The sequence below is a fragment of the Schistocerca gregaria genome, chromosome X (assembly GCF_023897955.1).
Source record: "Schistocerca gregaria isolate iqSchGreg1 chromosome X, iqSchGreg1.2, whole genome shotgun sequence".
Taxonomy (NCBI): domain Eukaryota; kingdom Metazoa; phylum Arthropoda; class Insecta; order Orthoptera; family Acrididae; genus Schistocerca; species Schistocerca gregaria.
In genome coordinates this window covers 647,200,801-647,213,523 of record NC_064931.1, presented here as the reverse complement: position 1 = coordinate 647,213,523, position 12,723 = coordinate 647,200,801, and the positions used below count along the sequence as shown (strand labels likewise).

General features: G+C 39.5%; 1 protein-coding gene across 3 annotated transcripts in view; it reads right to left on the bottom strand.

Moving 5' to 3' along the window:
* LOC126298664 (PDZ domain-containing protein 8) overlaps positions 1–9,997 on the bottom strand; it is a 209,634-nt gene extending 199,637 nt beyond the window's left edge. Inside the window, exons 1-2 of one of the 3 annotated variants that reach the window (XM_049990090.1) lie at positions 9,683–9,995; positions 9,313–9,606 (exon numbers count right to left, since the gene is read on the bottom strand). In XM_049990090.1, coding sequence (XP_049846047.1) covers positions 9,313–9,471 — 159 coding nt within the window. In that variant the 5' untranslated portion in view covers positions 9,472–9,606; positions 9,683–9,995. Of the gene's footprint in view, positions 1–9,312 lie in introns of all 3 variants that reach the window. The other 2 variants (XM_049990089.1, XM_049990091.1) reach the window with 2 other exon arrangements.
* Positions 9,998–12,723: the final 2,726 nt, after the last annotated feature.

Genomic DNA, 12,723 nt, shown 5'->3' with positions numbered 1-12,723 from the left:
ATATATATATATATATATATATATATATATATATATATATATATATATATATATATATATATATATATGGTTCAATAAGTGTCACCTTGTACACAGAATCACACACTGAAACGTTATGAACAACGGTGTATTAGTGGGCTGGTCCCGCTTCGGAACGCTACAGCTGCGATTTTGCGTATCGTGGATAGGCAGGTTTCCAGGGGTATGTGGCACCAGACATCTATGCCATAACAGCGGAAGGAAGGTTCCATTTTCGATGACTACAAGCAACAAGATCAAATGGAGCACCAAATTTCCCGAGGAATGGCACATCTAAACTTGAAATATAAAGTTTTTCCTACCCTCCTATTTGACAGTCTCCTCCCAATCGTTCCCAGAGACACAGGCCCATATGGATGTGGATTTATCCCACATAACTAGACAGTAAATCAGTTTTTCGATCTGAGACAAATCTAAGGAAAGAAACTGTATTTGTAATTGGAACATACCACTTATTCTACAATTTTAAAGCAGCTTATCAGGTGTGAATAGAAACAGAACTCCATAGATGGAACAAATTTTGTGAGAAGTGGGTTGATTGGTTAGTTATATGTTTCATAGATCATTTGAACGATTCTTTTATCAAAGTGCGGTAGAATGAGTCACTTTCACAGTACACACGATTAGTGTCAACATTAATGAAGACATTTTTTAGTCCTACTCAAGCCACTACAATACAGTAAATGTTTCAGAAATATTGTCAGAGCCATTGGGTATCCACAATGGTGTACACTTACTTGACTTCTTTTTAATGTAGCACTGGAATATGTAGTAACAAAGCTAACTTGTCGAGCACAGTAACAAATTGGTATTATTAGTGTCACTTAAAGATTAGAGCATAGTTATATGATCTCAAAAGGGTATTTGGGGAGAGAGTTGGTTGTATGTACACGTGTGTTGCAATAGAGTGTGGAAGGGTGAGAGGTGTGTGGGATGAAAGATGTGATTGTGCGACTGTTGGTCAGAGACCGAGTGAGTGATGGAAAGAGTAGACTGGTGTTTGAAGGGGGGGGGGGGGGGGGGAGACATGAACAAGGGTCAGTGTGAGATATTTGTTTACTGGGAAAGGGGAAATGGGTGTGAGTTCATGACTATCGGCACTCTCAGTAAATATGACTTCATCAATAATGACCATGCAACGTACTTTGACACAAGATCGCCTCTTTTATGAATACCAATACCAGTTGACGCAGAAGGGGTAAGGGAATATCTCAATAAACTCATTTTGAGGAGATGAGAAGACAATGTAAGTTCTGTATTGAATGCAGTCAGTAGTTATGAACAATTTCAATGGACTTGTCCCTGTCCAGCACAGTGCGGGATGGTTGTAAAAACTCCATGAAATCAGCAGAATGAATCATTCGTGAGTTCTAAAGTTCTACTAGCCATCCAGCTCGCAGAATGACCGTGTGCAGGGAGTTAAAATGATGGGGTAATATGGTTGAACATTTCCTCCTAAGTTACACATTTCTTTAGTCACTACTAGGGGAGGCTTGAGGTGGTGTATAGAGTGATGCCACTAGACAGAGAATGACTGGAAATGAATGATTTGAAGTGATGAATCATGCTACATCCTGTGGTACTCACATCATGTGTGTTGCCAATAGTGAAGTACAGAGTCAGTGATGTTAAGGTATGGCGGTGTTTTTCACAGTTAGGGTGTGGTCCCCTAATTGTACTTAATAAAACATTAATGCAGAAGGAGGTGCAGACATTTTACAACACTGTGTACTGTGTAAAGTAGACAAACAGTTTGGAGATGATGATTGACTATGTCAGCATGACAGTGCACCCTGTCATAAAACAGCATCTGTGAGGCACAATCAAATGCCTGAAGTGGACTGGCCTGCCCAGACTCCTGACCTGAACCCAATGTAAGTCAGTACATTGATTTCGCTCCAGACCAAAGAGTCCAACATCACTATCATTTCTAGTTTTGGCTCTTGTGGAAGAATGGTCTGACATTCCTCCACAGACATTCAGACACCTCATTGAAAGTGTCACCAGAAGAGTTCAAAGCTATTACAAAGGAGAAGTGTAGATACATCCCTTATTAAGTCCACTAATCCTTTGATGAGATAGTGTATTTGTGGTCTGTGGCAGGATGACATTTTTGTTGCACACTTACCTTGGGGCAGAAAATGACATGTTCCAGATAGTTCTTTCTCAGCTTGTGTGTCCATAGCAGAATGAAACTGGCACTGAGAATTTATGGTTTCAGTAAAACAGTCAAGATTGTCACTTCACTGGTTGCCTACTCTTCTCACTATGCGACATTGGAAATAAGTGTACTCAATGCAGTTATTTACACCTTACAAATTATTCCTATTGAGACAAACAACAATATAGGTTCACAAGAACACCAACAAGTGTCAATGCTTTATAAGTAAATACAAGGATAAATGTATGAAACAGTATTTACTAATATCATGGACAAAGTTAGACAATGTTTTTCATATTTAGATTACATGATGTAATGATGTTAAAATATAAGAAAATATCCACTGACATCTCTTCTGTTCCGATATAGTTAAGAGAAATAGCATTTTTCCCTTCACTACAAGTGTATTACGACAAACAGCTCTTTTAGAAGCATTATTTACTAAATATTCAGGTAACCTAACATGGAGTAGAAGCATGTTGGGTTACAATGTTGGATGAATGAAATATAAGAAAATACACAGTAAAGGGCAGGATATTTTATGATTGGTATGTTTGGATTAAATGAGAGTACTGTATAAAGAATTATTGATTACTTATTCTGAATAATTATGAAACAAGAACAGGAAGCTGACAAAATTCCCATAATAAGCAAAAAAAAAAAAAAATGTACTGGGGTGCCCAGTTATCACCTTTATTTAAGGATTATGGTCAGATGATACTTTCTGTTGCACACATGTCCAAACTGTGAACTGAACATGGAGACCAAATGCGAAGACTGATTTCAGTGACTTACAGGACAGAGTGTTTAATGTCAGTTACATCAAACGACTGATAAGCACCTAAAGGACAACATTATATTCTGTAAATCTTTTTTAAAAAATGTTATAGATATTTGAGAACATTACTAGAATGTCAATGAAAGAGAGAGAGGGGCTAACATGTGGTAATTGCAATCGAATACATGCAACAAGCAGCTCTTTGGCAGCATTTTTTGTATATGCCAATGATGATACTGATGGAGTAATGACGAGTTGTTGGTAAGGAAACTGGAACCCACCCTTAGTTTCCACTGTTGTCTGAAACAACATCAGTCCTCAGTATTAGACATATAATGCAGTATACACTAAACAAACAAAATGATTACAAACATCCAGTATCATTCAATAGTAATACAAAAGATTACGGTGATGGTTGTTTTTGTAGTTGTCTTTTTCTTTGTTGCTGATACCGCTATTGTTTTTGTCATCATAATTGTCATAACAGCAAACAATTCAGCCCACCCAGGCAAAATGAGTGCGTACGACAATAGCATGTTCTGAAACTACTACACTACATGAGGTGCTGTATGCTCACTGCATTGTCGTTCCTTAACTTTTACATTCATTCCCAAGAAGGAGAGTACTATAACCAGTATAAGGTTGTACTTAGCATTGATTTTGTCATCTGTCCTATGTTCAAAGGAAAAGAAATAAGCCACAGACTTTTTTAAAGGAGCCAATTCAGGATTTGACAAAAATAGATTGGTAAATCCATAGAAAATTCAAATCTAAATAGCCATAGCAGCAGCAGCAGTAATAGAAGTAGTATGATTCTGTGTGTTAGTGAAGATGTCAACCACAGGAACTATGGTGGTATAATAAATCTTAATAAGCAATATCAAGTTATTAGAAAACAGTTATTCTAAAATGTTTCAGAATGACTGGGTTCTTGTCCACTGTTGCAACAGGCACCATGCCGACTTTTCTCCATGGGAGTAATGTCTCAAACTGTCTACGCTTTGGTCGATTCCTGGGAGACCAGTAGTAGTATACGAAGCACATCTGGTGGCATTCTGTAATCTGTGGACTTTCAGTGTGTTGATAAAACACAGAAATTGCATCGGGAGTGAATACAACAGGCACCATGCCGACTTTTCTCCATGGGAGTAATGTCTCAAACTGTCTACGCTTTGATCGATTCCTGGAAGACTAGTAGTAGTATCCGAAGCACATCTGCAGGCATTCTGTAATCTGTGGACCTTCAGAGTGTTGATGAAACACAGAAATTGCATCAGGATTTTTCAAGAAAGCAGCTTATGATTTAACCTCTCGCTACAAGATATAAGAAAAGTGTGTCAATGAAAAGTAGTCAAAGCCCTATCATCACCACAATTGACATAGTATTTGGTGAACACAAGCTGCTTAAGTGGAATGAACACATTTCTGCATAGTGACTTTTATTATCCCAAAGTGAGTGTGTATTTCTATCACTGGCTTATGCATTTGCAACTGGCAGTCTTCTTCTTCCTTGAAATGGACTCTAGTTGATCAATGAATTCCAATAAGGGATTCTCTTGAAATCAGTTGTTATACCTGGCAAAAACTGCTAAAAAATCATGTTTGGAGAATGTGTGACGAGAATGTCCCATACAACTACAAGCACATTCATTATGCTCTTGTGATGCTCTAGCACGAGCCTCAACATCAGATTTGTATAAGGCTAAGAGTATGTAATCCCACCAATAAATTTTTCACAGATTTAACTGATGTAGGTGAAAACCTACATTTAATGTAGGAACTAGTATTATAACATGACTGTACGAATTTTACATGAAAACAAGTTGTAGTAATGAAGCTGGATCTTTCGCAATAACTTTTGTTAAAACTCAGATAACAGCTGGGGGTAAAGCTGATTCCTGCATGCGGTGCCTCTACATCAATACCAGCTCTACGAATTCAGGTAGTGAACTGAACATCAGCACTCTAGAAGCAATTCAGCGATCAACATCGCTTATAAAAAACAGCTATTTTCAGAGCCAAAACTGGCCATCATCTAAATTAATACTGACGGACTGTCACCAAACACGGAAGAATTACAAAGTCAGGAGTGTAATGACCAGAATTGTGATTTAATATGGATCATGAAACTAATAGTGATTTGCCTCTTGTTGTTCCAAAATGAAAGTGATAAGCCTGGTGACTTAACATCACTATCAACAATATGGCAGTGCCACCTTCATCGAGCTTCATATTCAGTTTCTCACCATGAGAATATCAGTGGAGGGTGATATAGAAATTCTCACAGTAGAGCTGGGTAATTGTTCCATAACATCTCTTCATAAGCCCTCCCCCCACAGGCAATGAAGTCAGAATTGTGGAACCAATAAACTTCCAGCATCAATATATCAAGTTTGTGGTTGTCAACTTCAGTACCCATAATACTAAATGGGGCTATTCAAATATTGACAAAAGTAGAGACACTGTAGCAGAATGAAAAGATCCATGTGACCTCAGCTGCCAAATTATAAACATCAAGCATCATTCAACAGTGCAAGATAGAGATGATGTCATTCTGATCTCATCTTTGTGAGTGAACAAATATCTGTTATTTATGAAATTGGTGGAAGAGGCAATTACCCACATACAACACCATCCTGTTATATGCCAGATGTATTCTGCAATCCGACCACTGACAGTTCCTCTTTGAAAATGGTATAATTTTAAGAAAGCAGACTGGGAGAAGTTCACCTCTGCACTGGACAACAGCATCCTAAGTACTGAACTAGTTCCAGAATCATAAGACAACTCTGCAAACATTGTGAAGCATTGTTTCCATGTCTCAATCCCATCAGGCTGCAAATCACAATACATAATAGGATCTGACTTCAGAAACTCATGGACATGTAAACTACCTTGATGATGATGCTTTTAGTGAAGTGACCTTGTGAGTCAGAGAAGATCTATTAACAGTGATATCGAAGAAACAAGGATGATGCTTTGTGTAAATTAATGGGAGGAGATAAATCTGAGCACAAACCACCACGAAGTTTCGAGTCGTCTCAAGCACCTGAGTTGACCAATCAGAAAAGAATATACAAATGTAACACCAGACTAGAGTGCCTGTCAACTTGTAAATAATAGTGTACTGGACCATCCTAAATCAAAGTTATATTACAAAGTTGTACATGCAGAGGTAATGGAGACTAGTGAACTTTTACAGTCTTTTCACATGGAAGAACCGAATGCAGCTATTAATATTTGTATGGCTGGCAAGGTAGCATGGCTAGATGACATCACTTCGGTGATCAGGTACAAAAGTGGATTTTGGCACTTTTCATTAACTGCATAAAACCTGTAATATCCCCAAATATTTAGTCCTAACTTAAAACCTGAAAAATCATCAGCTAAGCCAGAAATTAACAATATCCTTATTGTGCTGTCTGTTCAAAATCTTCAAGTGCAGTTTGCTGAATTGCTTGATTAATTTCATGGAGCCAGTTCTAAAACAACAATAATGTTTCAGACCATGAAAAAACTATATGTCTCTGGTCCTTGGTCACTCACAATTTATTGACAATGATTAGTAGCTGACCCAAAATGTATCTGGTGTAACACAACACATGTAAGTGCCTGGAATACTCTCTTCACTGATGTGTCAGTGAACAAATCAGAAGGTGACACACAAATATAACTGTTGCTGTTAAATAAGGCACAAAAACTAAAAACCAAACTACACTAAATGTATACAATTCTTTGAAAGCAATCATTCTGGTAATGCTGGAGACAAACAGAAAATTCTCAAAAAACATAATGTACACAGGTCAACTGAAGCTACCAATACCAGATGACAGCTTTGTTCTTCAACATAATGATGATGTGACAACATCGTGTGCAAACAGAAAGAGAAAAGAGCACTGACAATATTACTTTCGTGTCTGTATTAGTTTTTGGGACAGAGATTGCGAAGAATGGTAAGTAGGCCTAGGTCTAGGCTGGAAGATGACATTTGGCTGTACGTTTACAAAGCCATGAAATGTGAATACAAAATCTTAGATGTGGTGACATGATGATCTGTAGCATATTCCAAGGTTGAGGCTACTTTGAAATATGAGTGTGTGATTGAGTCAGTGATGTGGTATCAAACACTCCAATTAAGCTGTATGATCCACGAACACCATTTCCAAATAATCTACTTTTCAGCACTTTTACAGTGCATTAAGAATCCATCCAGAATGAGTCAATGATGAAATTTGAATAGTCGAATACATGAGCAAGGGTAGCCAACAACTGAACTTTTCAGAAAATATTAATATAAAACAATCAAAAATATATTGTTATAAAGAAAAACTACTAAACTTGAGTGTGGTAGTATCTCCACCCTGTCTTCATTTACAAATTCAGGAGTGCTGTGATAGATTGATCTATATTCCTGATAAAGTAATGCTTACAGAAGAATGTTTTAAAACAGTAAGCATCTGTGACCTGCTTTAAGTTCCAAAAGGTTTACTGCAGAGTTAAAATAAAATTGTGTAACACAAATCATCTAAGACAATATCTCCTCCCTTAACTTTCACAACAATTTGAGGACATGACAATCACTTGTTCACTCACTCACATATGTTTCTGCTGGTAATTTAGCTAAAAAATAATTGGGTAGAATTTTGATGGTGGGGTAAAATGAATAGGAGGAAGATGGTTAGAGAATACGAATACAAGTAACCTCACATAGTATTGAAAATGTGTTTAATACGACATAAGAATAACTCCTCTGGCCTTCTTACCAAGTATAAACAAGTGTAATAAGGAAGGGCTGCTAAACAGAACGTGAAATAGGACAAGATGAAGAGTATTCAGGGTTTTCATACCATATGTAAAATAGAGGGAGACAATTCTACTTGACTTTCTACAGTATTCTTTCAACCACTATGTGACATTCCCATCAAGGAAACAGAAACTACCAGTGGTTAATATACCATTTGGGAAACTTAATACATAAGAGTGAAAGCCAAATACTGAGTCAGGATTATACCTGAAATGTGAAATATGCATAAGGCCCTTTTGCTAGCAGACCCCTTCTGGGAAGTACAGTCACCTGATGTAAATCTTTTCATCTGCTGCCACTTGGTGCCTTGGGCGCCAATGAGGATGAAATAATGATTCTCTCTCTCTCTCTGTCACACACACACACACACACACACACACACACACACACACACACACACCGAGTTGGTTTGGAACTGAGCACAGGGCCCCATGAATAAGAGTCAGTAATGCTAATGACAAGACCACAAGCTGCTGACTACTGCACCAGAATAATTCAGTGTCTATCAAATTAATTATCTGAAGGATTGACTTCAGTACAAACCATTTTCAACTCAATCAGAAACAAGATAAATCAAACAACTTTCTGAAAGCAAACAGAAGTCAGATGCTACTTTCACTTCATTTGAATTAAGAAAATAAAGTTCATATAACGCCTCAATGGTGCAAACTTTCATGCTGTAAGGTTTCAGAACAGGGAATTTACTACTCTTTCACATGAAATACTTACACAAACAAGTAAACAAAACATATACTCACTTAAATTCAGTTCTGTGCATTAGGTGATGGGGGTGGGGGGCATGGAGAAAGAAAGGAGTCAAGGGGAAGTGAATTCACAACATCTGCATATACTGTTGTGCGAAAAATTAACTCAAAATTACTGAAATTACGACAATAGTTCTTACGTTCAATGTAACACCAGGAAAACTTAGCAAAATAACGGAGGCTCTGCCAACATCATTTTTCCCAAGTTTCCAGCACAAAAATATTACACAATAAGAAAATTATAAAGCATCAAATGGAGAGGTCACACTAAATGCTTAGGCTTTAGCAAGTCACCACAAGATAAAATAAAATAGTATAAAGACAGAAAGGGCACGTACTACTGCATTACTTAACCCTTAGACATAGTTCATCAAATGACAAAATTTACTGTTAGGTTTTCTTCTACAAAGATAACAGAAATTAGAACCACGCCCATTTCTGTTCAGCTTATACATAACAAATTAAACTACTGCAGAGGCTTACGAAGAATTTGCCATAATTAGACAACTCAAAATCTTGTCCTGTGTTCCTACAATAAATAACAGTTTGCTGTTCAAACGATCAACGTTGTTTAAGCAGACACAGTTAAAAACTATCGCGATAAATATTCAATAGGATATTGTAAAACTCGTCATGTTTACTGAATACATGCACAATCGAAGATCTACACATTCTGCTAATGCATAGGGTGCGTGCCTGCATATGATAAAATTGAACAAATTTCTATCAACGGCAATATAAATATATCAAAAGTACTTTCACACACCTGTGGAAGTCTAAAAGGATCTGCTTCTGTTGTCTCCGGAGGTCCGACGTAAGGAAGAGTTTGTAAATATCTACGAAAAATATACCACTGAACACTAAGGGTGATGCATATGCCGGCCACTAACGATATGAACCCTACGAACAACAACAATAACCACATATTCCTGCAATTCTATTCTTTTGTAATCAAATCATCTCCCTCGTTTCTTTACTAGGATTGTAATCATCATCGAAATCTTCTTCTTTCCATGTCGTCGTCTGCTGTTGTCGGCACCGCACTCAATCAATTACAAGCCTTCGAAACAAATTATATGACGATGAGTGATTATAGCGAACTCATTACTAGTATACAAAGAAGAAACATTACGCACAGGCTAAACATTAATTGCTAAACAAAACACCTTGTTTGACATTCTCACAACCACAATACACGGCGTTGACAATGCGTCGACCACGTTTTGTGTAACATCCTTGGATCCGAACTTCAAAGGTGTAGTGAGAACTACTCCATTGCTAACGAACCATAAAAAATAATTCAGCGCTCGAAGAACTCGTACGAAGAGCACCTACAATATAATTCGTAATTAAATGTTTAATAGTTATGTCTTGTTAATGCTTTGAACCAGGACTTCGTTTATTGAGTTAAATACACAGCAATAGCATGACAATTGTAGGAGCGTCCCTAGTCTGTAATTTTGCAGTTAAAAGCCAATTCACATGGTTTCGCGAAAACAAGGTTTCGACGGCTTGCGTCATCCGCCCCTTGTTTATCACGTGACCACCAAGCTCATTTGCTCCAGATACACAACATCCTCTGTACTATGTTTCGTCGTGCTTCCATTAGGTCGTGGTTGATACTAGTAGTTATTCTAAGTCTTTGTTGTTCGTTCTTTGTTATTTTTTTGTTGGTGTTATAAATTATTCCGTTTAGTTAGACCACAGTTATCAACACGATGATGCGATAGTACTTCAAAATACTACCTTTCTGTATCCAATGACAATAGCAGAACTAATAAATACAATCACGACACAAAAAACAAAACATCCTATGGTCAACATGGTATCCCAGACACGGATATTGAAATTCTCAAGCTAAATAAATTCTCTGCTACCTACTATTATCATTTATTACAGGAATGTTCACAACAAGCATAACAATCAGTATTGAGACTAAAGTAATTTCACAAAAAGGATAATACTCAAGATGTGTGAAACTGCAGACCAGTCTCACCATTATCTAGCTTTCCTAATACAATTGGGGTAATAATGCTTAGAGGTTTATGTAACTTTTTGACTAAAACGCACTTGTTGTTGCTCAAAATGGTAAATCTACTGACACCTTGAAGCATATTCTGAATTCTGTACTCACGATGAGTTAAACAGTGGTCAGTTTCTATTGTATGTAAAGCCTTCAGTCTGCTCATCCATAAACTTCTGCTTAGGAAATGTTACAAATATGGTATCTTTGTAGTTGCCTATAACTTGTTTGAGTCATATCACTCAGGCAGACTACTGATGACAGAAATGTGTTGACGAGGATTACCAGGTTGGTTGCACCAATAATCACATCAATTTAGCAATAGTTCATTTACTAACCTTAACACATACAAGGATCACAAAGAACTGATTGAACATGGCAGAACAGCCAAAGATAAATCTTAAGAGTCCGAAGATGAATGCATATTGATGTTGGTGTCGATTTCATCGGCGCCACATAGCCCCCCCCCCCCTCCCCGCAGTACGGAGTACTCTTGAGAGGCCGAGGGGGGGTGACCATGGCGTCAGCAGGGGTGGTCCGCAGGAGCCGGACCACGGTCAGCTCGACAGCAGCATCGAGGAGCTGTTTGGGTAGATGTTGTGAATGAAGGTTCGGCCACCAAACCTGGAAGTTGTTGAAGCAACCCGGGTTTTGTATTGGGAGTGCTGGTCATGTGCCATAAGGTAGGCTGGCGGTTTGCAGGTGGAACAGAGCGGTGACGACGATGTCTCCAGAGGGTGTGGCGAACACACGAAGCATGCCCAGATCGACGTTGGGTGGGAGGGGAACACATTTCACCAGGTGGCAGGGAATGGCGGAGATTGTCTCATGAGCACTGGATGAAGAGAAACACATAACGAACAGTGTATAATGACGCAGTATTATTGAGATGTCGTGGATTATGTCCGGGGCGACAGGCACAAACATCTCGAGTGAGGGCACGTTCAAGATGGGGGGGGGGGGGGGGGGCGTGAGAAACCTCGGCTAGTGAGGCAGGCGATGGTGGAGAGGTCGAAGGGATCTGCAAAGGGGCCGGCGGCGAGGGCGTGATCGTAGGTAAGCTTGACATGGGGAGCACGTGGTCACTCAATGGAGTACGTGAGACCAGAGTAGAGAGCTCGACAATTGGAGCTGGAAGTCACTCGATTGAGTGTGTAGGTCCGACGTGGAGGGAGTGGTCGGAGCATCCTGAGCAACGACAGTGAATGGCGTGGTCGTGGCCTGAAGGGGGCTAGAAGAAGGCTTAACATGAGCAGGCTTAAGTCTGTTGAGACTGTAACATCTGAATCTTTCATCTGGATGTCATAGGTGTTGACTGAGTTCTGGAGAACTTGGTACGTGTCGATATATGGAGGTTGGAGGGGAGCACAGACAGTTTCATCTAGGAGCATGATGTACTCGCAATTGTCCAGGGATTTCAGGACATGAACCTTAGGGCGGGAATGACTGGTGGGTGGAGGAATATGGAGGATGATGAAGTGGTGTATGATGCAGTCCACGAAGGAAGGTAAGTCAGATTGAGGGAGAGAAGGGGAAGGGCTCACAAGTTCGCCAGGGAGAACAATGTTCTGGCCATATATGAACTGGGCTATTGTGCCTTTGAGGTCTTCCTTATACATCGCACGAATGCTGAGTAGCACAAGGGGAAGGACCTCCGTCCATAGACAGTCGTGGCATCAAAGAGCCACCTTGAAAGTGTGGTGCCAGCACTCGATTAGCCCGTTGCTTTGCGGATTATATGCTGTGGTATGGATGCACCGGATGCTGCAAATGTTACAAATCCCGTTCAACTGGACCGACTCAAATTGTCTGCCCTGGTCAGTCATGATGATAGCTGGATATCCGAAACGCAATACCCATGACATGAAAGCTCGAGCAACAGTTTCTGCCATAATATTGGGGAGGGGGACAGCCTCGACCCAGCGAGTTGTTTGGTCGATAGACGAGAGAACATAACGAAAACCATTAGAGGGGGACAGAGGGCAGCCAATGTCAATATGAATATGCTGGAAACGCCCAGGAGGGATCGAAAAGACGCCGAGGGGGGGGGGGGAGGGTGAAGTGTGCTTGTGTACTTTGCAGTGCCCACATCTCGTGGTCGTGCGGTAGCGTTCGTTCTCGCTTCCCACACCCTGTTTCCCGGGTTCGATTCCC